The sequence below is a fragment of the Amblyomma mixtum genome, chromosome 3 (genome assembly GCF_055824585.1).
Source record: "Amblyomma mixtum isolate Tamu chromosome 3, ASM5582458v1, whole genome shotgun sequence".
In the NCBI taxonomy this organism is placed as follows: Eukaryota; Metazoa; Arthropoda; class Arachnida; order Ixodida; family Ixodidae; genus Amblyomma; species Amblyomma mixtum.
In genome coordinates, this window is record NC_143014.1 from 360124407 (window position 1) to 360151716 (window position 27310).

At 46.6% G+C, this 27310-nt stretch overlaps 1 protein-coding gene across 1 annotated transcript in view; it reads right to left on the reverse strand.

Moving 5' to 3' along the window:
- The window catches only part of LOC149356510 (uncharacterized), a 64443-nt gene extending 39989 nt beyond the window's left edge, over positions 1 to 24454 (reverse strand). The window contains 3 exon segments of the mRNA XM_089576361.1: positions 2874 to 3276; positions 20525 to 20686; positions 24370 to 24454. Of these exon segments, the coding sequence (XP_089432487.1) occupies positions 2874 to 3276; positions 20525 to 20686; positions 24370 to 24454 (650 nt within the window).
- Positions 24455 to 27310: the final 2856 nt, after the last annotated feature.

Genomic DNA, 27310 nt, shown 5'->3' on the forward strand with positions numbered 1-27310 from the left:
ACCGTAAGTCCTTAAGTCGTCGAGGCGCCCCTGGGGACGCAACCAAGGCGTTGACGCTCTCTTCAAGAAATCTCGGGCGCACCCCTTCAACGACTTCCCTGGAAACGGTTCTTGACAGGGCAAACCTTTCCACCGGTTACATTAGCGGTTCGTTGGCGTACTTTGGTCCGCGCTCAAGGGTCTTCAGATGTTGCGCCGGAACATCTTAACTCACTATCAGACACCAGATACTCTCATCTGAAAGATCACTGCCGCGATTGTGGGAAGGAAAATGATAAAAAGAAACAGAAAAAGTGCTGCTCTTTGGTCACAAAAACTAAAATTTTGTTTAGACACCGGGATAAATTGACCAGGGAGATTATGGAAGCGTATAAGGAAGAAAGAATCACAGTGTATCAGCCAGCCTTCTTTGGCATTAGTTGACAAAGAAGTATCGCTTTTAGATAATTCGTGACTTGCTTCATTTCGGTTCTCAGGGGTGTCTTTGTTCTGAGTTCACCGCGTGGCATATTGTGCGTTTGGTGATATTGATTCCGCTAGACCAATTCTCGTTGCTCTTTTTGTTCACGTGATTATGATGTATATACGTTTTCTTTTTTCAATAAAAAATTCAGTTTCGAGTCAGCGCTGGTCTTTGTGTCCTCTTGCTTCGTCTGTCGTCTTGTTCGCGCTGTTCCCTCCCACGATATATTATTACAAACTCGCCCAGCTATCCATCCTTCTTCTTTATAAACTGTTGCCTATCGATGAACCCATATCAGTGCATTAAGCTCGAGCTTGTACTGCGTAAAATGTGCAATGCTGTGTTAGCTACAGAAATCTGCCAGTAGCTGGTCAGGCTGACTCCTAAAAAACATCTTGCCACCTCCTGGGTGAATCTTGAAACGTTTCAACGTGACCCAAAGTGATTTTAGCACAAATTTGTAATCGGTGGCTTACACAACTCTTCTCTTAAGCTCCGATTTTGTTAGCTTTACTCATATACGTAAATGTTCATTTCCATTGCCACGCTCAGGTAAAAGTTTTCATCTTGCTAACATCCCATCTTGTTCCTCGGGAACCTCCGCTGTCTGATCTCCCTTTAGTATGCACCCGTGAAATCTGCGTATTCTGGATAGTCATTGTACTAGATTTTTTTTTTTTGCTTTGTGGTTGCTCCATGCGTGTGTGTTGTTGTCGAGGGTTTTTCCCAAGGTGTGATGCATGTGCTTCCAGTGTCGAGAAACGTATGTGCGTGTTCCGTCGTCGCATGCCTTTTAGCATGTGATCACTGCCTGTCCATTTTCGCAAGCGCCAATGGGTAAAATATTTGACAAGGGTCAGCTGTGGTACCAAGCGTACTAGTCACCCTGCTGCCTGTGGGTGACCTTGGTGAGAGTATAACAATAACACTTTACAGAATGACTTCCCCTTTTTATTTTTCCTTTTCTGCAGCTTTTATTCAATCTGAACACATCTAGAAACATCTTAAAGGCAATTTGAGAACTGACGTTATGTACATCGAAGTCAACTTTCATGGAGGCACACTTGAATCAACTCCGATTCATTTTCAACTGCATTTGAACTGTTGGCACTATTCGTGCTTGCTTTGTATTGATTTTTTGGTACAGTTATAATGTGGGGTGAAAACAGAGTTTATTGCGGGAGGAAGAAGGTAGTATAGGGCCTCCTACTTTTGCTCTAAGTGGTCTAAGAATAGTGTGATGGAAAAAGGAGGTAGTCTGAACACGTAGAAAATGGGGTCGTTGAGATGTCTAATACGCACACAAAAAATGGAACAACAAATGCAATTGAGCACAAAAGTAGGACTAGAGTGCAGTCACAGCAGCGAAGCTGTTTTCCTACATGACGATCTAAGTTCTGAAAAGTAAAACTTTGGCAATGAACTCGCCTAATAAATACACTGTGCTGTACCATTTGCCCACAGAGTTCTGTTATAATGGAGCTGATATGACTTGCTTGCGCAGTAATTGACGGAGCTCAAAAACATCAAAGGATAGCCTTGTTATCATGAAGAGCATCTAATCAGACAGGGTCTTCATGTAGCACTGTCTTCAAACCATGTAAATTCAGAAAACTCGTTCTGTTCCAGCCAAGACCTACAAAAGACTAGCTAATCATCATGTGTGGCACATTTTTTTCTTTCTCCGCATACCTTAGATATATCTAAGGTAGTGCACTAACATCAGCTGGAGCAGTTGACTTTTCCTACCAAGAGTCATGGAAGTAGCATTATGTTATTAGTGCTACCCCTCCAAGTTGGTGAAATGTATTTCAGAAAGGTTTTTAATTTCTGACATCAGCTGACACACTAGTGTAAAAAGGTCGTGCACTTACAAGGTTGACAAGCTATGTGGTAGGCTTAAATGGCTTTACATGATGCAAGACATACATGCCTTCACAGTGTCCACTTATGCCCCTAAGCTTCCCTGCAGTTTCTGGCTAATCAAATAATGCAAAAAAGCAACGACCCAGCCAAAAGTACTGTTCTTGCAGCAACTTGAATGGCAGTGTGTTAGACTGTTTTGTGTAGACCTTATTCTACTACTTTATGATTCAGCAAATGTGCACTTGTGATTGCAGGCAGTATGGTACTCTGCTGGTTTTACCTAGAATTTAACTAAAGATTTTAGCGTGGGGGAACCAACTGTAATGAAATCAACCAATAAGTGTTGAATTATCCAAGCAATGCAATAGTTCTGAAGCTGAACAAACTTGAAAAAACTGGCACCTGAACGAGATCTTATAATGAAGTTGTATAGCCTAGGATTTACGGCTAATCAGCTAATATTGGCATATCACAGCGTCTTTGTTGCTGTAACAGTAAAATTAAGCAGCGTTTGCCCAGGCATACACTGCCAAGAGCGTTCTACTTGGATCTCTTGCCAGTGCTATTGCGCGGTGTGTTCTTGAGAAGGGCCATGTTGTACGTGTCCTTCGGCCTTTGGGGGCAGTAGGAGCGCGCGTGGCTGTTGTCACCAGTAGCACCGCAGATCTCGTAGTGATGCTCGCGCGGGATGGGGCCCAGCACGGCGTTGTTCAGTGGGTCACGCAGCACGTGAGTGCCGGTGAAAGCGCGTGTCTCGCTCAGGCCCTGCTCTTGTTGCTTTTGGTCACCATGGTTCTGCTCGCCAGGCCTCTGGTCACCATGCTTCTTGAGCTGCTGTCGTCTTGGCAAAGTGGCCTTCTGGTTGCCACTGCCAATAGGTTTCGGCAAATATGTTGCTTGTTCTGGGGAACTGCCCTTTGCGCCCATCTCGACCGTGTGCTGCTCACCTGCAAGGTATCAATGATTCAGGTAAAGAATGGCGTCTATATATCGGTCATGAATATTACAAATCAGTCATTCAAAATGGCGTGCTTTTTATTTGAGGTTTTCCCATGTTTTTTTAGTGTGGTGTAAGCAGTGTCATTTAAATAGTTCATTCTTGAGGTGGTGATGGGAAGCAGATTCAGATGGGCATTGTACACACTACACATTACACACTGAAAAGGTTATGTCTCTAACAGTCAGAACATCTAACGGCGTCAGAAGTGAGGTGTACTGCCAGACCTGTATCTGGGACTTTGCTCGACTGAACGCAACCGTGATGTCAGAGATCAGGTGATCGCCCCTGCACATAGCCAGGTGCTACCAATGTTACCACCTTCATCTTGGGGGCGGGGTGCACACTCTCGAGTGGTCATGTGACGGACCTCTGGAAGCACCCTGCACCACCCAAGCCTCGTGCTTCAAGCAACCATTGTCCATTGCCATCGGGTGGGACGCACAGTCGTAAGGCGCCGCCAAAACACTTTGAAGCACCTCTCGAATGCTGCACATTGCCGCTAGGAGAGAGCCCGCAAACATGCCGTAGGTTGAGCCTCGACCGGCTTTAGTGCAACTGAACACGGAGCACACACCAGATAGCAGCGAGCATAGAATAATGTTATAAAATTATGTCAAAATTAACAATGTTATACCTTGCATCGTAAACATCAAATTATACAAAATGGTGATGCTGTGTTCAAAAACGTTATTTTAATGTTAAAATATAACTATAAAACACCAGAGGGCACGTCACCAAAATGCTTGAACTTATATCAACATATTTCAGTCTTTATTGAACAGGATCATATAAACAGCGAGCAAGACAGTTTCCGCCGAGGCCTGTCAACTGTAAAGCAACTCTTAGAAACAGTCCATGACCTTGCTTCCTGGACTTTGTAAAAGCCTTTGATCATATATTCCAAAAAAAATCTATTTCCTAAAGGCAATCTTTAAAAAATTATAAACGCCAATTATTAGTTGCATTTTTCTTCGTTCAAATCATGCATTAAAATTTACGTAATTCACCACATAGTGTTCACTAAGGACTGCTAAATATTTTATGATTGAATTTTTTCTTGGTGCTGTTTTGGCTTCATCAACAAAACAATATCTATGACATATAGCTGATGTGTAGTTCACGTGAGGCGCGAAAAGAACTGCAATATAATCGTTTATGCGTGGTTTTATTTAACTACAACTCTAGGCAGCCTGCTTCAATAGCTGGAATGACAGCAAACAATGCATCTGTAGTTATACTGCTGCGGTTTTTGCACGTCTCATGCGATGTAAACATCAACTACACATCCCAGCCATGATTCGACTGATGAAATCGAAACAGCAGCAAGAAGAAATTCAATAATACATTATTTAGCGGTCATAGGCAAATAGAACTGGGTGCTCCATGTATATGGATGTCTAATGCATCATTTGAAAGAAGAAAGCATGCAAACAGAAATTTTATGTTTATACTCCTTTAAAAATGACTCCATATTTGCATGAATTAAAGCATAACTTTTATAGATACCATACTATGAACATCAACAATGTGCATTCAATATTTACTCCAGTAGAATCGGGCACAGGGTCAAGTCCTGGGTCCGGTCCTGTTTCTGGTTATCATTATTGACATCACTGCTGACATACCTATAAAAATGTGGCTTTCTGCAGATGATTGCACAGTCTACCTCAAAAGATCTACTTTATATCACCGAGCAATATTAGACACGTCACTCACTGAAATACAAACTTGGTGTTTTATGAGGAAAATGATCATCAATGCAAAAAAAAACAAATGTTGTGTTGACTAACTCAGAACAGTCCCTAAGCTACAGATATCTAGTCACAGCACCAAGAATTAAGTTCCAGTGGTCATCTTAGTTGCAATAAGCATACAGATAATACTAAAAATAAAGAAATCCTTAAGCCTGGATATCTTTGAACAACCCAGGGAAAGTGCCTGCCGAAAGTAAAATTGTTACCATAAAAAACGTACATTAGACCAAAATTAGAATATGCTACCACTGTATGGGGCACTTTTAAGCTGAAGGACATAGCATAACTAGCAAATGTTCCACACAAATCTGTCAGGTTCATTTGCAACTGCTAAGGCTTGCAGGAGTCCCCCACCTGTCTTTTGCAGTCTGCTAACTTGGAAATAATAGAAACAAGGCGATACCGTGAGAGAGTAAATTTTTTTTTTGCGGTACAATGATAAAACAGGGACAGACAGAAGCTTGTACATTAAATGTACAATTGTGCATATGACTTGATCATTCCACAGCAGAAATGTTAAGGTATATTTTATGTAAAACCAATGTGCTCAAGATCCCTCTTTTTTTTCCCTGGATGGCACATTGCTGGAATTAGACGTCAATGCTGCTGAATATACCATTCATGCATGCACTTCTAAATAAGTCGTCTTTGTAATCTACTGTGTGCCTGCTTATGTGCTTTGTAATCGCTTTCTCTGCAGGTTTTAGTGTCACGCAACTATTTTTGCACTTATGCTGTATCTATAGGACAGCTCTGCATATTGAAATGTGCATGGTTTTCGAGGCTGGTTCTTTTCTTATTATAGCTTCTTTGTCTTCAGATACCTATTGCTCCATAATCTGTACTCCCACTATAAATATTGGTGCTTTTCAAGCTGTGCTTGATGCGCTATTTTTGTTAGATCAATGATCCTGCAGTAGTGATCCTGCAGTACATTTATCTCAAAATAACGTTTATCTTTTGTATGACGTGTTCACCTGCTTCTGCTTAAGATAAACTTGCATACTTGCCAGCTCTTATGAATTTTCAGTAAAATGCAAAAATTTAGACCCAAATCATAATTTTACGAATATTGCCTCATATTTTGTGCAAATTAAACACAATTTGCAAAGATCGCTTGCAATTCTGTAAAAAAACACTGTTGCCGGCGGTACCTTGCGCCGCCGTGAGAGAGGAATATATACCATCTGCGAAATTAGCACCAGCAGCTAAAGCATTGTACAGTAAGACATCGTTAATTCGGCCCAACTGCATAAACGCTTATTAATGCGAAAGAAATTTCTAGGCTATGTCGGCGGGGTCGTGCACACAGCATGTGTGACGTTCTAATGCAGAAGAGGTAGCGTCAAACGAATGGTTGTGATCGATAAAGGACGGTGTGAGGATGCTGCTCAAAAGAGATTGTCGATAGGATGATTAGTTAATTATTTGATGCAAAAATGTCGAAATAGAGCGGACGTCGATATAGTGAGCGGACGGGAAAACAGCCGTGGACAGAAAAATAGTGGAAAAGCTGGCAAAGGAGTCAAAATAAAGTCTGAAATGAACTGAAATGTGTTTGATGAGTGATAAATACGCGAAAAAAAAGTTTCATTGAACAGATAAATTAGTTAATTATCCACAAGAACCACTGGACGGTTGACTAGGCTGTACGGAGATATAGCAAGTGTATGGGAATGGAGGCGCTGCGATGGCGTAGAGGTAGAGCATCCGCCTCGCGTGCAAGAGGACCGGGGTTCGAATCCCGGTGCCACGCAATTCTCCACCGGATAAAAAAAAAACCCGCGTGTCGATGGAATTGCATAACCAGGCTTGGAGTGCGGCCTGATTTCGGTGACCAGAACCGACAACGCACTTCCTCATCAGAACAGGATTTGGCCACCCTGGTGTAGTACTTGGCCACAACCTTCTATGAACAAACCAATTAACCCTCGGCCCTCAGTCCCCAGCGGCTGCGGAGCAACTGACCAAGGCGGCGGTCAGATCTGTGACGCAGCGGAGGGTGCTAAGAATCTCTGGCTCCGGACAGGCCGCCATTGGAAACTGAACCTGGCAACGTTTAACGCAAGAACCTTATCAAGTGAGGCTAGCTTAGCAGTGCTGCTGGAGGAATTAGCCGGTATTAAATGGGATGTAATAGGGCTTAGTGAGGTTAGGAGGACAGATGAGGCGTATACAGTACTAAAGGGCGGGCATGTACTGTGCTATCGTGGATTAGCAGATAGGCGAGAACTAGGTGTGGGATTTCTCATAAATCAGGATATAGCTGGCAACATCGAGGAGTTTTACAGTATTAACGAGAGAGTGGCAGTTATCGTAATTAGGCTTAATAAGAAGTACAAGCTGAAGGTGGTGCAGGCCTACGCGCCTACATCAAGCCATGATGACCGGATAGTTGAAAGCTTCTATGAGGATGTGGAATCGGTAATGACCAAAGTAAAATCACAGTACACTGTACTGATGGGCGACTTTAATGCAAAGGTAGGTAAAAAGCAGGCTGAAGACAAGGCGGTAGGTGACTATGGCATAGGTTCTAGGAACTGTAGGGGAGAGTTATTAGTAGAGTTTGCAGATAGAAATAATTTACGGATTATGAATACCTTCTTCCGCAAACGAGCAAACAGGAAGTGGACGTGGAAGAGCCCCAATGGTGAGACTAAAAATGAAATAGACTTCATACTATGTGCACACCCTGGCATCGTAGAGGATGTGGATGTCCTCGGTAAGGTCCGTTGCAGCGACCACAGAATGGTAAGGTCTCGTATTAGCTTAGATTTGAAGAGGGAACGGAGGAAACTGGTGAAGCGAAAGGCTATTAACGAGTTAGCATTAAGAGGGAAGGTAGAGGAATTCAGAATGTCGCTGCAAAACAGATTTTCCGCTTTAACTGAAGAAGACGACCGTAGCGTTGAAACAATGAATGATAATCTTACAGCTATCGTTACAGAGTGCGCCGCAGAAGTAGGTGGTAGGATAGTTCGACAGGATACCAACAAGCTATCTCAGGAGACTAAAGATCTGATTATGAAACGTCAAAGCATGAGGACGTCTAACTCTACAGGCAGGATAGAACTAGCAGAGCTATCTAAGTTAATAAATAAGCGCAAGGTAGCCGACATAAGAAAGTTTAACATGGAGAAAATCGAGCATGCTCTAAGGAATGGAGGTAGCCTAAAATTAGTGAGGAGAAAACTGGGCATAGGTAAAAACCAGATGTATGTGCTAAAAGACAAACAGGGCAATGTCATCAGCAATATGGATAAGTTAGTTGAATTAGCCGAAGAGTTGTACACAAATCTATACAGTAGCGAATGTAATCATCAAGTTACTGAGGGAGGCAGTCGAGCACAGCAATGGGACATCCCGCCAGTAACGAAGGAGGAAGTAAAGAAAGCCTTAGGAGCAATGCAAAGAGGGAAAGCAGCTGGTGGGGATCAGGTAACAGTAGATTTGCTGAAGGACGGAGGAGAGATTGTGCTACAAAAACTAGCCACCCTGTATACGCAATGCCTTGTGACCTCGAGAATACCAGAAGCTTGGAAGAACGCTAACATTATCTTAATTCATAAGAAAGGAGACGTCAAGAACTTGAAGAATTACAGACCGATCAGCTTATTGTCCGTGCCTACAAGGTATTTACTAAGGTAATCGCTAATAGAGTCAGGACAACCTTGGACTTTAGTCAACCAAATGATCAGGCAGGCATTCGTAAAGGACACTCGACAATAGACCACATTCACACTATCAATCAGGTGATAGAGAAATGCGCAGAATATAACCAACCCCTATATATAGCCTTCATTGATTACGAGAAAGCATTCGACTCAGTGGAAACCTTAGCTGTCATGCAGGCATTGCGGAATCAGGGTGTGGAAGAGTGCTATGTGAAAATATTGGAAGATATTTATAACGATTGCACAGCTACTATAGTTCTCCATAAAGTCAGCAATAAAATTCCAATACGGAAAGGTGTCAGGCAGGAAGACACGATCTCGCCAATGCTCTTCGCTGCCTGCTTACAGGAGGTATTCCGGGGACTGGAATGGGAAGAGTTGGGGATAAGAGTTAATGGAGAATACCTGAGTAATTTGCGATTGGCTGATGACATTGCTTTGCTAAGCCACTCAGGACAAGAACTGCAAAGCATGATCAATCAGCTATACAGGCAAAGTAGAACGGTGTGGCTAAGAATTAACATGCAGAAAACCAAAGTAATGTTCAATAGCCTTGCAAGGGAACAGCAGTTGGCAATTGGTAGCGAGGTGCTGGAAGTAGTAAGAGAATATGTCTACTTAGGGCAGGTAGTGACCGCAGATCCGGATCATGAGAGGGAAATAACTAGAAGAATAAGAATGGGGTGGAGCGCGTATGGCAGGTTCTCTCAGGTCATGAATGGTAGCTTACCAATATCCCTGAAGAGAAAAGTATATAACAGCTGTATCCTACCGGTACTCACCTATGGGGCAGAAACGTGGAGGCTAACAAAGAGGGTTCAGCTTAAGTTAAGAACAACGCAGCGAGCTATGGAAAGGAAAATGATAGGTGTAACGTTAAGAGATCGGAAGAGGGCGGAGTGGGTGAGGGAACAAGCGCGGATTAATGACATCCTAGTTGAAATCAAGAGGAAGAAGTGGGCTTGGCCAGGGCATGTAATGCGAAGGCAAGATAACCGCTGGTCCTTAAGCGTAACGGAGTGGATTCCAAGAGAAAGCAAACGTAGCAGGGGACGCAGAAAGTTAGGTGGGCGGATGAGATTAAGAAGTTTGCGGGGATACAGTGGCGGCAACTAGCAAAGGACAGAGTTAATTGGAGAGACATGGGAGAGGCCTTTGCCCTGCAGTGGGTGTAGTCAGGCTGATGATGATGGGAATGGAACCACGGCGCCAAATTTGAAAACCAATATATTTGAATGAAATAATAAAAGAAGGTATAATCACACTCAATAAATCGATGTCTAATTAAACCATCAGGTAATTACGCTAATTAAGTAGTTAAATTAACAAACAAAAATTGGCAAAGCGAAAATGATAGAGAGAGGCGACGAGTGCCGAGGAGGCATCAGTGCTATCGCATTCTCCCAATGCGGGCCCCTGCAGTAATCTGTAATTTTAAGCATGAAATGCTTTTAGCCCCCGTTGTCGGCAGTGTGGTGACGTCACGCCGAGACCGAGAGCCATCATCCGGGCACTGAAATCCACTCATCCGGGCTCTGAAACGAGAACATCCGGGCACCGTACGAGACTTAACGAGATTTAACGAGACTCTCTAAGCCCTCCTACGCGACCGGCATGCAAGCGCCGGTTGGTCTCCAAAGCAGTCACAAAAAATAACTGCTGCCATCAATGTTTATCAAGATATCAGTCGCTGTGCGTTTGATAATGCACGGAATCATAATTTCTGATTTCTAATAACGCGTGCAAAAAGCACATAAATGCCACGATACACTTCGTTGTCATACGTGATCTCTTAGGGGCTTCGCGCATCGAAGCAAAGCCGCGCAGGCGCACAGGGGCCCGGGGGAGAAGCGCTGCGTTCAAAGGGCAAGGCATCGCGCCGAACGGGTGGTGGCGTTCCTCCCTTCCATTACGGTGTGGTTCGGCTGTCCACCGAGATGGCAGAGAATTACTGCGCCATTTCCTTTCCTCATAAACCTTGCCTTCAAATGGCAAGGCATCGCGCTGAACGGGTGGTGGCGTTCCTCCCTTCCTGTACGGTGCGGTTCGGGTGTCCACCTAGATGACATTAGGCCCGTAAACATTTCATGCTTACTCTACTCTCGGTTACGGGAAAGGAAGAGATTTTTTTTTCCTACTCCTCAACCCACGTTAATTCATATAATCCGGTCTACCACCTGAGTCCGGCCAGCTGTCCGTGACTATGTGGCCTCCGGAGCTCGTTTATTCGTAAGCCGAGGGGCTGGCATCGGTCAATATGGACGGGTTCCTGAAGTGGTGTCTTGTCGCGGTATGACTTGCTCGACAAACCGATCGCCCAAATATTCGTCCCTAGATCTGAACTGCGTATTTTCGAAACTGCAAGTGTTTTGACGACCGGCAGGCACCCGGCGATAGACTGAGAGAGCCTGGCTGCTTAGTTTCGTTTTCGGAGCTTCGTGCTTCGTCGCGAGGCCGGAGCGGCGGCGGCCGCTATCGGATGCGCTTGTAAGTCAGTCACGCGCCGTTTAGAACGACGACTGCGTTGTGGCGGTCTTTTTTTTTTGTTCGGTTATTTATCGAAGGCGTCTTCATTGGCGCTCCGGCAAGGCTCTGAAACCGATGCGCGCTTCCCTCGAATCCGTCCGCGTGATACTTCCGTTCTTCCGGCGCGCCGAAATTCCGCCCTCGTCACGTGCTGTTCGCCGTTTTTGAGCTTCCTGATGTGCGACATCACGTGCGAAGAAGCTCCACCGCTGTCGCGTCGTACGTACAGTTACTGTATATGCTACCAAAGGGAGCAGAGTTGCGCGTAGGTCCGCCATCTTGCCTGTCAAGCTACCGAAGTTATGAGGCAAAGCCCCACTCCGTTTCTGCAGGCGACATGCCTAGCACATCATCGATCGACCGTGGGCGCTTTTCCGATGTTTGTAAACCACTTTTTCGCTTGATCGCAAACAAATCAAGAGCATCGAAACAGCTGACTGCGTAACCCAGTCAAAAAATATAGTCAAGAAAAAGCGCTGCCCTTTCTAGCGGGCGCCGTGAACTGCGGCGGCAGCCGAATCCCACAGTCGCCTTCCCCGAACTGTTTACCTGATAACTTAAGGGCAGTGTGAAGTTCGCTGAGCTTTCTGATGCGCCATTCAATCTCCAGCACAGAGTGTCCGGCGCGGGGTAGCTACTTTGACATGTGCACCTGTCCCCGGTCGAAGGGTTACCAAATTGGTGGAACCGCGGACGCACGACGGAGGCTCGGTGGCTGCTCTATTGTTGACGGCGGCACCGCAGCCAGAGCGCTCCTCCGTCTCCGTCTTGCCGTCTTTCCACAGATATCTTTCCAGCGCGCAGCTTTGTGCAGTGTTCGGTGTTTGAATGCCTGCAGTCGTCAATTTTGTGGACAGTGGGAGTTTTTTTTTTGTCTTCTCGTTTCGCTACGTGTGAGTCATTCGCTCTGCTCATACATAGCTTACTGTGAGGACGCAGGTGTACGATGGCTGATCGGTACGCGATGCGGCGCCAATGGGTCGTTTGTGCTTTGGGTGCTCAGAAGAGGCACCGGCAGAGCTCTGTTTTAGCGTTTAAACAGCGTACACGAAAAAGCGCAGAGCCGCAAGTCCAGCCTGTGTTCGGTAAAGAAACCTCAATGGAACTTTTAGCAAAAAAAAACAAAAAAAACGCGAGAGCTACGCGCGGGAACAGCAGTGAACGTAAACAGCGGTTGGATAGTGGATACGCTTCGAACTTGGCCGGCTGTCAATCCAGTTCACTGCAGCGGCGGCGTCGGGAATTATAAAAAAAATTGCCTGGGGCTTAGCTAAGGTTAAGCCTGTATATCTGGAAGCGAAAAGCTGCGGTGATGCTTAGCACTTCCGTATCGGTAGCGTCACTCTCTTCTCCTTCCATGTTGAATGCGCTCCATGTTGAATGCGCACGCGTAATCTCTGGCAAGCGGTTATATAGCCGGCCTCCACGATAAGCACGCGCTTGCGGCGAACGTCAAACGATGACGCGTAGCGCGCGGCAGCGTGCGCCTGTTCTATGGGCAAGCGCGCCTCATATACGCCTCCTTTCAAATGCGCACTGCGCCGACACCCATGTACCTTTTTTGTGAATAAATGTTTTCTACTACTACTACTCTCTGCGCACGGCCGCGGCGAAAGGTCAAACGGTGGCGAGGAGGAGAAGCGGCGGCGCACATCAAAGCCACATGCGCAGTAGCCTGCACCGTGCGTGACGTCACTCGTGCTTCGACATAGGCCGGCTCACGCGAAGAGCGGTGTTGACTAGCGAAGTGAAGCTCTTCGCTTCAGAAGTGTCCCGAGCGCCGCCTTCTCCACAGTTCACGGTTGCTTGGACACCACGTGATGGCGCTCTACCAATGGAGTCGCGAGCGGCGTTTTGAAAACAGACGCGCGACTCTGCTACCCTTCGTAGCATATACGTTAACTCTAGTCGTACACTTAAAGAGGCGACGCAATGCTGCATTTTTGTTAAGAAAAAAAAAACGTGCCGGCGTGCAGATAGGAGGGGGAAAAGAAGGGTGAATAGAGATAGATTTCGTTTCTTTCGAACCGTTCCGTTCGTGCCTCTTTCGAACCGTTCCGTTCGTTCGTGCAGTATAGTCTTATAGCTTTATTTTAACTTCTTTTAGTTTCATTTAATTATTTTTACCCCCACACGGCTGGACGTCATGTCCCCGTGTTTCTATTTTTATTTTTCTTTGGTGTTGCCTACGTCGTCTGAATAGACATGCAAGACGACGCCGCCCTCTTCGAGCTCGACGAAGATGGCATTCGCTCTCGCCTATCTCGACATAGGCGAACAAACAGCCTCGGCCGCTCCCGCCTGCTGGAAAACTTAATCCACCAGGCTCAAGTGCGGGCCACCGCCCAGTGCCAGGAAGAGGCAGCTCGCCTCGTCGACGGTGCTGCTCGACTGACGTCATCACCCACATGTGAGCACGATGAGTGCTCACCTGGCCTCCCTGATGCATCCTCGCAGCAGGAAGATGCATCCGGTGTGTCTGGCGCCAATGTGCCTGAGACACCCGATCCTCCCAGGCTGCGCCGCTTCGACGGCAACACGCCTGGCGGCCTCACCACAGCCAACATTGGTGAGCCATTACAAGTTGTCAACACAGCTCAAACACACGATGAGGCTCCCCAGCCGCGTCACTTCCCAACTGCTAACCACGGCAGCACTTACAATGAATCAAACGCGCCCTCACAGGGCCCGCAAGAGCATTCTGCGCTCGCTTCCAACCCTGTCGTCAACACAGGCGTTCGTGACTCAGGTTCTTCACAAAGGAGCGACCGAAACGCTACTGTTGCCCCTATTTCAACAACCCCGTCCGCCACTGAAGACGCTTTCACGGCCGACGATTATAACCACGCCACCCTCGCAAATCCCAACACAAGCGACGGACCCACTCCCTCTTGGGGGCAATCCCCTCCCCCTTCGGCTACAATGAGGCCCGTCTCTCATCCAAACGCCAAGCCACGACGCAAAAAACAACGCCGCTTTCAAGCCGCCCAACAACTTGTACCTGGCCTCAATGCCGCCCCAAGCGCCTCGGGTCTTTCGGGGCCTCCCCAACACCGCAAGAAAACTGCCGTGCCTACCATTCTCTTTCATCCTGTCGGCAGAATGGCCAATTATCTCGGCACAACTAAAGATGCTATTGCTGCGCTGCTATCAAAACTCCCCGGAGTTAAGGCTGTACGCGTTAATTTCCGCCGTAACGTCATGGCCATCGACGCTCACCCCACGGCCGGTCTCGAACCTCTGCTCGGCATTGACAGCATTTGCAATATCAAAGTTCGCGCCAAGGAAGCTGGCGTACGCACCTGCAGTGGCCGCATCTTCCGCGTCGATCGCACCCTGACAGACGAAGAAATTGCTGCAGGCATTGAAAGCAAGATCCCTGTCCTAGGCTGCTACCGAAGTGGCGACGATATTATTATTCGCTTTTCTGGCTCCAAACCACCCGAAGAAGTTTGTCTCTTCAAACTCCGAGGCCCAGTTCGCGCTCGCCTCCCTCGCCCATTACAGTGTCTTCGCTGCGGCACATTGGGCCATACGACTGCAGCCTGTACTGCGAAACCTCGCTGCCTGCGCTGCGGCGGCGATCATCACACATCGCAATGTGAGGCGCCTAAACCCCACTGCGTAAACTGTCGGGGAACGCACGCCTGCAATGAGCCTCGTTGCCCTCGCTGGCAAGAAGAGCGTCGTATTGCCACACTTCTCGCCTCTTCTGACAAGCCTCTCACGAGACAAGAAGCTATCAAGGCCATTCGTCACACCAACGAAAAGCCTACTGCCATCCTTGACGTGCATGACAACACCACACCTTCGCACGACGCTGCACGCAACTTAGCAGCTCTCCCACTTGCAACCAACACTGGCGCTGCACCCAACTATGCTTCGGCTTCGTCCGCGGGCGCTCGCTGTTTCCGCGACATTGTCGTTGGACACACGCCCCCCCCCCCCCCCCCCCCACCATTTCGCACCCAGCATGACCAGCGTGACACTGTCATCGCTGCACTCTCCTCTGCAGTAAGAGCTCTCATGGAAGGGCTCCCAGAGTCTTCGCCAGCGCGTCAGTTGTGTGCAGCGGCTCTCGCCGCACATCAGGCACTCCTGCATAACGGCTAGCACCCCACCTACGCCCCGGCCGCGGATACTTCAATGGAACTGTCGTTCCCTCCGCCGCCGACAAGCCGAACTTGCCTCCTCTCTCCGCTCCTTCGATGTGCTCGCATTGCAGGAAACCTACGCGGCAGAGGGAGAAGTGAGCCTACCTGGCTATGTGTCTTACACCAGTGCCACAGAGTGCGCGGATTCTCCCTGCACTGACCCCACTCATCCACCTGGCGCACCACGCGCTGCAATTTATGTGCGTGCCTCTCTCCCCCATTCCCTAATTCCTGTGAATGACTTACTAGTTGGAAGTGTCGAATGCGTCGCCATAACAGTTCGCATTAGGGTCATCCACGCCAAACGTCCCAGACGTTGCGCTCGACCATCTCTAATTTGTCAAGAAAATTCACGGAAACTTATCCCAATGTGTGTATTGAAAGCCTGGCATATTTTTGCGGTAAAAAATTTACTCGCATGGTGAGCGCAATTTGAACATTTGGAAAAGGCGATAAAATAGGCACTGCTCAAGAATTCATAAAAAAAATTGAATATTTCAGAAAACACTCCACAATTTTTTCAGCGACATCTACACAGATTCTGGCTTTCGATATAATCCTGAGTATGCAGCTTTATTTATCATAAACATTTTTAAAAAATTGAAAGAAAAAGTGAAAATGTTTCATTTTTTGTCGTTTTTTTTAAATATGAACTTTCTCCGGGAAATTCGGAAATAGCTTTTTTGCTTCTCTAGATGTCTAGTATCTATAACAAATGTTACAGGTGACGAAATTGGCAACATAGAAGTAAAAAAAATACTAAAGTTGCAAAAAAGTGCGTTTTGAGCCAAAAGCACTCGCCAATTTCACCTTGAGGTGGTCCTAGTAAAAAGAAAAACAACGGCGAACTGCGTAGCACTTTTTTTTCCCTTGCATTTCTGAAATTTTCATTGAAGTAATTTTTGTTTTAAGCGAGAAAAGAATTTTCGAAGTTAAGCTATTGCGCCGCATGCTGCGTCGTGTCTTGACGCCTCTTCACCGCAGAACACGACACCTGGCATGGCACGATACTTATGGCCAGATAAGAACTTCCGTTCCCGTCGCTTGCTGTCGGGAATTTTTAGGGCTGGAGCTAAAGAGGATATTGCGTGGCAGTCGGCGAGGGTGTGGTTAATCTGTAAACGAGATCGTTTTCGCTTCTTTTGAAGTTCGAGCAGACTGGCTTTGGTGCGGGGAAATCAAGATAAAAAAAAACGAGGGTATTCAGCGTGCTATCTCGCATGGACCACGAAGAGGGAACGACCAGCCGGCGTTGCAGGCTGATTGTCTAGACCACGACACGGTGGCCGTTTCTGTATTTCAGGATGAAGTAATCAAGATACTGAAGCAAGACTTTCCACAAATTTCAAATATTCATTACTTCTCTGACGGAGCATCATCGCAGTACAAGAACAAGAAAAATTTCGCCAACCTCTGTCAACACGAAAACGACTTCGGCATTTGCGCTGAGTGGAATTTCTTTGCAACTTCCCGCGGAAAGAGTGCTTGTGATGGAGTTGGGGGCACCGGGAAACGTTTGGCAGCAAGGGCGAGCCTTCAAAGCCCCTACAACGACCAAATCATGACACCCTATGAGCTATTTACCTGGGCCAAAAATAACATCAAAGGTATTGTGATCCTTTGGGTGCCAAAAGAAATGGTTGAAGAAAAACGAATTCAGCTCGCTCCAAGATTCCGCTCAGCGGTCTCTGTCTAGGGAACACGGAGTTTTCATTACTTCAAGCCAACATCACCTTTCAGGCTACGAACTGGCCTTACGTCCTGCTCATGCACAGAAGAATTTGTAGTTATAAAGCCCATTTCTGCGCACGAATAAGGCAGAACTCGCACCGATTAAAGCAAATAAAACAAAGACATCACATCAAAAACAATCGGGCTTGAGCCTCTGACGGCCGCAAGGGTTAGGTACCACGTGGTGCTACTGCGTCGCGGATTGCTTCAGCAACGGATCGTCCTTATCATATCCAGATCGGCGTCGTAGAAGCTCTTACGCTGGTGCTCACGTCTGTCATGGCGACGACAAAAATGACTGACCGTGACAGGACCCCACCGCACAACTAGCTCACTGGAGTATGTTCGCCCCGGAAGCGTTAAGAAATTCTTTTCCCTCGCATACCTGTAAAGACTGTTCAGTGTTCCTATGCTTGCCTGCAGTGAAAACCACACTTAAGAACAAAACTCTGTGTTTCGTCTCGTCACAGTGTCGTGTTCTGCGGTGAAGAGGCGCCAAGACACGACGCAGCATGCGGCGCAAGAACTCAACTTCAATAATTATTTTCTCGCTTAAAACAAAAATTACCACGATTAAAATTTCAGAAATGCAAGACAATAAACAGTGCTACGCAACCCGGTATTGTTTGTATTTTTACTAGGACCACCTCAGTGTGAAATTGGCGAGTGTTTTAGCCCAAAACGCACTTTTTTGCAACTTTAGTATTTTTTTTTACTTCTATGTTCCCAATTTCGTTACCTGTAACATTTGTTATAGATACTAGACATCTAGAGAAGCAAAAAAGCTATTTCCGAATTTCCCGGAGAAAGTTCATATTAAAAAAAACGACAAAAATGAAACATTTTTCACTTTCTCTTTCAATTTTTTAAAAATGTTAAATGTTTATAATAAATAAAGCTGCATACTCAGGATTATATCGAAAGCCAGAATCTGTGTAGATGTCGCTGAAAAAAATGTGGAGTGTTTTCTGAAATATTCAATTTTTTATGAATTCTTGAGCAGTGCCTATTTTCTCGCCTTTTCCAAATGTTGAAATTGCGCTCACCACGCGAGTAAATTTTTTGCAGCAAAAATATACCATGCTTTCAATACACACATTGGGATAAGTTTCCGTGAATTTTCTTGAACAAATTGGAGATGGCCGAGCGCAAAGTCTGGGACGTTTGGCGTGGAATGACCCTTCAGTGACTTCGGCATTCGTGAGCGCGCGACTCTCCTTAGAATGCGCATAGGTTGTGTTTGGACAGCTGAGCGCCTTTTCCGCCTCCGCGACACTGGCACTCGATGCTTTCTGCCAGAATTGCGGTTCCATTGAAACCCTTGCGCATCTCCTCTGTGACTGCCAGTCTTTCGATGCCCCGCGGCAGACTCGCCGCGATGGCTTTCGCGATCTCCGTCTACCATGTGCATGTTTGAATGACATCCTCTTTCCTAAAGGACCACGCGACGAAATACGACGCGCATTCAAACTGGTCCTCACATTTTTTGACCAGACGTGCTTACGAGCACGGCTCTGAAATTATTTTTCACAGCGCGCATTCCTGCCCGCTCTTACTCGCCAGGCTTTAATAATAATAGTGATTATTGTTTGCCGCGGTAGGCGCTGGGGGAGGGGGGGAAATGCGGGGCGCTCAGCCTGGTAATTGCCTCCACGTGGGGGTCACCTCAACAGGCTTTCGCCTCGGCGCACCGCTTCCGCGGCTCCCGCGCGCGACTCCGCTCGCTTGGGATTCGTCCAATCTCTCCTCCAATGAGAGGCCGCGCCTCTCCAGAGGCCCGTCCACCTCTCCTGGCGCGCGAAGGCGGCCGGTTCGGCCGCTCGCTCCTCTCGTAGACTACGCACCCCGCTTCCTCCGCGGCGTCTACAGGCTCTGGCCGACCTCGTTCCGGACAGCGTTTGACTCGCTCTCCCTACCTGAGACCCGTGCTCCCCTGGTCTCGCGTCTTGTCCTGCACTTGGCCGTGCTTCACTTGTCTTTCACCCGGACCCTTTACATCACCATTCTATACATCCCATTTCCTCAACGAGGCGCAACGGCGGTGATTCCCTCACTTAGAGGAGGCAGTTGAACGCGCCTCGACCCCCCTTCCTACATCATCATCAAGAACCTCTTTCTCTCCCGACGGTATATCGGCGCGTTTTACTGCCTCCCGATTGCTGCTCGGGGTGGAAATCGTTCGCTCTCCCTTGGGCAGTGTTTGCTCCCTTTCTCCTGGCATCCAGGAAAAGGAAAAGGGGAGGCGGGTGTGTCCTCCACCGCTCCCTGGTGGCTCACGCGGATCGCCTCGTGATGTTCGCCGCTGACTGGGGGAGGACAGGGAGTATCCCACACGTGGCGGAAAATTTTTTGAATTCAGGTCTCTCAGCCATGAAGGCGTCTTTTTCGCCTGGTGGAACGTTTACATACCCAGAAAGAGACAGAGAATCTTTTTTTTGCCGAGAGCAATAATTCGATAGCGTTGTCCTGCTAAGGGGGGCGGGGGGCTAGCGTTGCAGCGCGGCCTCTTCATAGAATTGGTGAAGGGATCAAATATCTTAAAAATCGTGGCAGAAATAACTGATACCAATGATTCCATGTTTTGGCATACTTAATAAAAGTCAAGAAAATATCACACGAAGTCTAGAACTATATCATTCCGAAACCAGCAAAGCAGTGCATGACGCTGATGTGAAAAACGTAGAGCTCATGGAATTGGCAAGTAGAGGACTAATATTTTAATGTATCTCTGTCATCCAAGAACCTTTACATTTTTGCACATATCCAATGGCCAGGGAAAAATCTCAAAAATGCTGTCCTTCGTTCCAGTGCACTGCGCAGCAGCAGCTGTCACCGGTCATGTATTGCGAGTAATTGCACCGAAATTTAGTCGCAACAGCGAGCACATGTATAAATGAGGAATTCTGCAAAATATAAAGGACAAAAAAGTGTCACTGGAAACAAAGTCACTCTATGTATACACAAAACCTCGCAAATAGATATTTGAATACACGCATACGTCTCCACTAAATCTACGTATCTAAGCAAAAGTCGCTCTATATAACGCGCCAAACAAGGCAAATAAACATCTGCGCAATCACAGATAGTAAACTTTACACACGGAAAGACAGACGATCCGGGCAGAACAAAACTATGGTAGCAGAAGTCGCGATATGTACTGGGGCCATGCTGCGGTCGGTGTCAGTTTGAAAAAAAATCAGGGGGGGGGGGGGGGGGGGGGCTCCCCCTTTTGGCTACGCCCCTGGTCGAGAGGGAGAGGGGAGGGGGCAGAGATACTTTCAGTTCACCTCGGACGTCCGCACGTTGCTACTGGAACTGTAAGGAAAGGAACATGTATAGCGCGTGCATATATTCACCCGGATTCTCTTCCATCTGCAGGCAGGCAGCCTCTCGCTTTCCAGGATCACGGCGACCCCGAATCGCGCGGCCACTGGGCGTCTTCAGACTCTGCTCGGGAACTGCGGCGCCCTCTGCAGCACTGCCGTCTTGCGGCCGTTCAAAAAACCCTGCGTCATCAAACGCGCAGATTTACGGAGGAGCTACATATTAAAACGTTTACAGTTAAAACCTGATTTAACGAAGCGAAGAGCAGCTACGAATTATTTCGTTAAATCGGGAAATTCGTAAAATCGAGCAAGGTACTTTTACACCTTTCGAAATCTACAATCGTAACGTAGCGGCAGCCAAAAGCTACCTGCGCCTTCGCGCATGCAAAATCTGCGAGCGCGGCCTGAATCGCTTGCGCGTTGAAGTTGCATCTGGAAAAACGGATTCGCAGCCAAGGTGGGAAGCGCCACCATGCAGCGACGCAGCTTGCAGTGATGTCATGGACATCGGGGCGTGACTTGTGCGCCTAGATGTTTACTGCTGGCACGCTGCCAACAGGCTGCGAGACATCGTGGACAAATAAGGTGAGAAGTAAGCTCTTTATTTCGCTTCTTTCTTCAGAGAAAGCTTCGTTAAATCGGGTTTAGTGGTCGTTTGTTTCGTTATTTGGGGTTCATGCTTGTCAGGGATTCAAAATTTGTTCGTTAGATCGAGACGAAAACTTCGTAAAATCGGGTTTCGTGGACAGGTTGCCCACCACCCTGTGGGTAGGTATATTCTGCGCTGAAAGGTCCAAACAGGAGCACTGTGTTCCTCGAGTTGCTCTGCTGACAAGCTCGCCATCCACGCACTATGGAGAAGTAGGTATGCACGATTGTAACCATCTGTAAGCTTTCATTCGAGGGCCTCAAAGTTGGCAGAAAACACCCAGAAGCTTAAAATGACGCCGAGTATTGTCTGGGAACAGGCTGGCGCAACGCGAGGAGTCGACGGTCTCGCCCTGCCGACCAATTACGCAGAAAACGCGCTCCTACCATCGGCGTCTTCCGTCGTGGCCTGTACACTGTGCTTTGGCTGTGACCTTGACTACGTTGCGACTTTGGTTTTGTCTTGTTTTGTTTTGATCTTGTTTTTACTTCCCTGATTTCCGTCGTGGCCTGCGCACTGTGCTTTGTCTCTGATTGTTACTGAGACCTTGAGTATAATGTGACTGGTTTTCTCATTTTTTTTTCGTCGTGCCTTGCACGCTCTGCTTTGTCTATTTGCCTGTGACTTTGACTATGATGTGCCTTTTGTTTCTTCTTTTTAGTTTTGTTTTTTATTTTACTGCTCTGATTTTCCTTTTTTTTCCTTGGGGCATTTAGCTCCCTTTCATTTCTCTGAACTGGAGTTAAGTCTGGCAAAGCGTTGATGGTCCAGCCTCCCTTTCTCTAGCTTTTATGCTGTTTTTTTTTTCACGCAAAAGTGTTGAAGCAGTATAGACACCTAATTTTGGTGGTATGTTTTCTTCTCTATAATGATGCGGAAGACACTACGATACATGAATCACCATGTGGTATCAGGCTAAGACCGCTAAATAATTGATAATAAAATTTTTTTGCCATGCTGTTTCGGTTTCAACAGCCGAGCGATGGCTGTGACGTCAAAGAGAGGTTATAGGTGACGTGAGGCATGGAAGAACGTCCATATAATCGCTGCTTCATGGTGTTAATTGACTACAGTGCTGAAGCCAGCCTTCAAGAGCCGGAATGACAACGAATGTAGAAGCACCGATTATTATTGCAGTTTTTCCATGCCTCATGTGACCTATAACATCACTGACGTTGCAGTCATCGTTCGGCTGTTGAAACCGTAACTGAAACAGCACGAGGAAAGAAATTCGATGATAAATTTTTTAGCAGTCGTAAGAGGATACCATGTGATATTCTGTGCATAATAATGCCTTACGCCTCATTACTAAGGAGAACCCCCCCCCCCCCCCCCTGCCAAACTTAGGTGTCTATACTTCTTTAACCAGGTCTCGAAGCGCGTGCGAAAGCCACGTCGTTCACAAACATGGCCGCCGTAGCAGCGAGCGCGCTGTGACGTCACGCTCAAGTTATGTGCGCGTACGTGATGGAGTGGTCTTTGTTAGCAACGCAGTCCACAGCTTTCCATGTGTAGTGCGGTCCGCAAAGCTCTCCGATATATGTCAAGTGCACACTCGCCTTCCCACACAAATTACTTGATGGTGAAAACAGCGCAACGGCTCGAGGGCCACGTAAAGACCTAGCACAACGCTGGCTTACAACTGAGTTTCAGGTAGAACGCCACCCGCTTAAGTCGGGACCCGGCAAATGAAATGCCCAGTGTCGTCAAAATGTTATATTCTTCATTTTATTTTTCGTTTCTTTTGGTTACCCTCGTGTCTTCGTCTGTCTCGCGGCGAAAAATTATAGGGAAATATGGAGTGGAAATTCAGGAAACGACGTTGCTTTTATTTATTTATCGTAGTCGTAAATTTTAAGCGAGTCGTGCTTCTTCTGATTGTGCGGACGCGTCGCGACTTCCTCGGGTTTCCGGCGACGGAGCCCACCAATGTCTTAGTACCACCATTATCTGAAGAGATCGGAGCTTTCGCTGGTTGCAGTGCCGCATTTCTCTGACCAAAAGCAAACGAGACGCTGAACGAGGCAAACGATGGAATAAACTTCAAGGTTGATTTTCTCAGGTCTCACTTTTTGTGCATTTCCTGTCACTCATCGCTTCGCTATTTCGTAACGAATGAATTTAGAATGATTCCAATTGTTGTGCATGTATTATAAAACGTTGAGGATTGCAAGAAAGCCCTCAGTTTTCTTCTGCACCCGTGCAATAACGCTTTAAAGATATATTTTTGTATAAACCTTTTGATTAATGCATTTAAAATCAGTAAAAACAGTCTTTGCCAACAAAATTTTGTGACCATTCTTTGCCATTTGGCATCACACGCTCTCGAGGACTGAAGAGGGCGGCTTTTTGTATTTGAGGGATTAATGAGTAGTGAGTTCAGTTCACTCCAATTCTCCCAGGGGGTCATTAAATGTGCGTAACAGTGACTGCGTATACGTAGCTGCCTGAAGCCTTACCACACGCAACAGGTAGCGAATTTACCCAGTGTCCTAAACATTGTAGGACAGCTCAAAAGTCGGTTTTGAGAAAATTATTTCCACCGAGTAAAATGATGATTCTGAGTTCTGAGGTTCTGAGCGTTTTATATGCAAATATTTAATTTTTCAAATATCTGAAGTTTCAGCATATATTGGCTAAACGAGTGGCATTCTGAATAAAACGCAATTTGTAAGTAAGCGATGTGTTACGTTTCTTTGTACTAATTCACCGTCATTTAGGATCGACTGCTCCCCTTCAGTTAGTGTTAAAAAACTTACTTTCCAGGCAGAAAGGATCGGCACAAGCATAAAAGAGAACTTCGCATACATTTCTCAAGACCTTTTCCAAAATGTCAATTGCTCAATGAGGTACTTCCCACTTAACATATTTTACGGTATTACCCCACATCGAAGAACATAACTGCCACAATCGGGAAGATCTCTCTTGGCTTTGGGACCTGTGCGGCGGACTGCACCGACAGCTTCTCTGGCAGACCGGCCGATTGTGGTTAAACACATTAGTTACAACTACAGCAGGGCTAAAAATAGTGGGGCAGACACTATAGACAATGGGCCTAGCTTTCGGAACATCAAATATTAAATAAAGTGTTGTTGTTTCTCCCTCCCGCGTTACTTCGCGGCGTTGCCGTATGCGTCGCGGACGTGAGAAATTGCCCCCATGAATTTGCTATGACAAGCACTTTTTCACAAGCACCAAACATCAACAGAAGCAGTAGAACACTTACCTTTGACGCTTGGCTTTGGCGTACCCAAGAGCCTAATGATTTCCTCGTTGAGAGGCTCGTACGGATATCGCGGCAGACTGTCCATTGCGACCGTCGAAATGCTCGTCGAGCCGCGAGCCAAGAAGCTTCAACTCCGGAAGGGCGCTCCCGCAAAGACGTCTATACTGAACCGTTCGCCGCGCGCTGCTCGCCGCGTTTGACACACACACACACCGGAGAATACGAGCAGTGTTCGACAAGACACCCACCCTGCAGCTGGGAGCGCGCCTACTGAAAGTCGGGAAAGATAACAGCTTGCGTGGTGCTCCGTGACCCTTTGCGCTTGGATCATATCGTCTGCTTTGGGACGCCGCAACCGACAACCTTCCGTCCCCCTCTCCCTGTATCTCCCCTAGCCCGGCTTTGTGGAAGAAGCTTTGCACCATTGGAGATGTGCAAGATTAGACCGCTCTCTCCTCCTCTCCTGGCCCCTCACTTCCCCGCGAGATGTCTAATAACCCCCTGGTAGCGTCAAGGTCTTCTCCTTTCGACCCTCGGGAAACAAGCGCGCTGAACAGTTCGTGATACACTGATACTCGCTGCGGTGGTCGCTGGAGCCGACGGCGAGCCACTGTGCATTGGTTCCAGATGGCCTGCACGCTAAGTTGAAGGCGGCACGATAATGCACTGGGCATAGCTTCCTGATTTCAGATTCAAAGCCAGCTTTCTTGGGCAAAAATTTTGAATATAGGAATGTTTTAAGGTACGGCTGTGAAAATATTGAAGGTAATGGTCCACTCTTCTGATGAGTAGCGAAATGTTTATTTCAAAGTACTATAGACACCTAATTTTTTGCGCGTTTTCTTGTGTCAAACGATGCATTAGGCATTAAAATACATGAATTACCGGTGGTATTTGCCTGCAACCACTAAATATTTTGCAATTTAATTTCTTCTCTCATGCTGTTTCGATTTCATCGACCGAACGACGACTTGACATCAAGTTGATGCTTTGGTCACGAGATCTACTAGAAGAGCCAATATAATCGCTGATATTTAGTTTTCATTCTACGGCATATAATCCAGCCTCTTCCAAGACGTGGTATGACAAAAAATAACCTGTCAGCAATTATATAGCCGATTTTATGCCTCATGTGACCTGAACACCAACTACACGTCACATTCGTCGTTCGACTGATGAAACCAAAACAGCGTCATGAAGAAATTCAATTCTAAATTATTTTTTAGCGGTCGTACACGAATGCCACAGGTTCCTCCATGTACAGGAATGTCTAACGCATAGTTTGAAAGAAGAAAACGCGCAAGCGAAAATTTGAGGTCTACAGTCCTTTAAAGTGTTTCTAACGATTGTATCAATTAGTTGAGACTGCCATAGAAAACCAATGGGCAAGGCTTTTCACAATAGAAAATTCGTTAATAGAAAAAAAAAACAGACTGCCGTAGGATTATCTGCGGATATATAAAATGCAAGAGATATTTCACGTACTTTCTGCTTAGTCTCCTACTCGGCGGACGCCATGACATCAGTGCAAGCAATATTTAAGCCCTTCGTACGCGAGTGGTTTGTCTATCGAGCGGTTTGTCTATATGTATCGCAGTAGACTTCGACGCATATAAGACTCGAGGAGGAAACTCGTATGATACTATAATCTATCGCATGGTATTTGGTATTTATCTGTCCGGGTTGTAAAACATTATCTTGCACAAACTACTGGACTATTTGGGCTCAACCCCAGACCACAAGGTAGCTTTTAATAGTGTGTTTTTTTATAAGTAATTTAACATTGAACTTCTATGGACTGTTCGGAATCGGCGAATAACTGTAGACGTCTGCGCGCAGAATTTTCGTGGAGGCGAACGGAGCCGCAGATTTGACAGGATGCGCCATCTGGGGCAAGCGATAAGCCTGCTTGGAACTGGCGAGACCTGCCCCAGCTCCAAGCAGGATTATTGGTTGCCTCTCAGTTCGCAAGATGGCGCAGCCTCTTAAATCTGCTTAGAGTTACCATGAGGTTGTCCTCAACAACCTCACTCTATATTCTGTATATGCTACTAAAGGTAGCTCTAAATATTCTATTCCGCTCGCTTTGACAAATATTCTCCAAGCAGACAACTGTAGTTTTTCGCCAATTTCAGTCAATCCAGGTAAGTTCCGATGGTAATTATTAATCGGAAAACAAAGACTATCATAAGCTGTCCTGTGCTTGAGACCAAATAAGCCAATAGTTCGCGCAGGAGAAATATTTACAGCCCAGACAGGTAAAGACGGAACATTATGTATACAGGGTGTCCAAGCTAACTTGGACCGAGATTTAAAAAAAACCTACGCGCTCTTCAGAACTGAAATTGCGTGGATGTTGTTAGGGTTTATCTAAAGTTACAGTACTATTGTTTCGCTCGTCCTATTTGAACAATTAGCCGAGATAAATAAATTAACTTTTTAATATAGCTTCAAACGTTCAGGCATCCATAGGGAAGTTGTGGAGCTCCACAAATATTGTTAAACCCAGGCACATCCAAGGATATATACTTAGCGTGGCCGTTTTTATTCGGGAAAAACGAAATCCCGCAAAAAAATGGTACTGCAACCTTAGGTAAACCCTAACAACATCCACGCGATTTCATTTCTGAAGAACGCTTAGGTTTTTTTAAAAATCTTGGTCCAAGTTAGCTGGGACACCCTGCATATAAACAACAACGCTGCGGTGGCTAAGTGGTTATGGTGCTCAGCTGCTGACCCAAGAGACGCGGGTTCGATCCCGGCCGCGGCGGTAGAATACCGATGAAGGCGGAATTCTTGAGGCCCGTGTACTGTGCGATATCAGTGCAAGTTAAAGATTCCCAGCTGGTCGAAATTTCCGGAGCCCTTCACTACGGCGCCCCTCATAGCCTGAGCCGCTTTGCGACTTTAAAACCACTTTAACCTAATTAACCTAAGACAG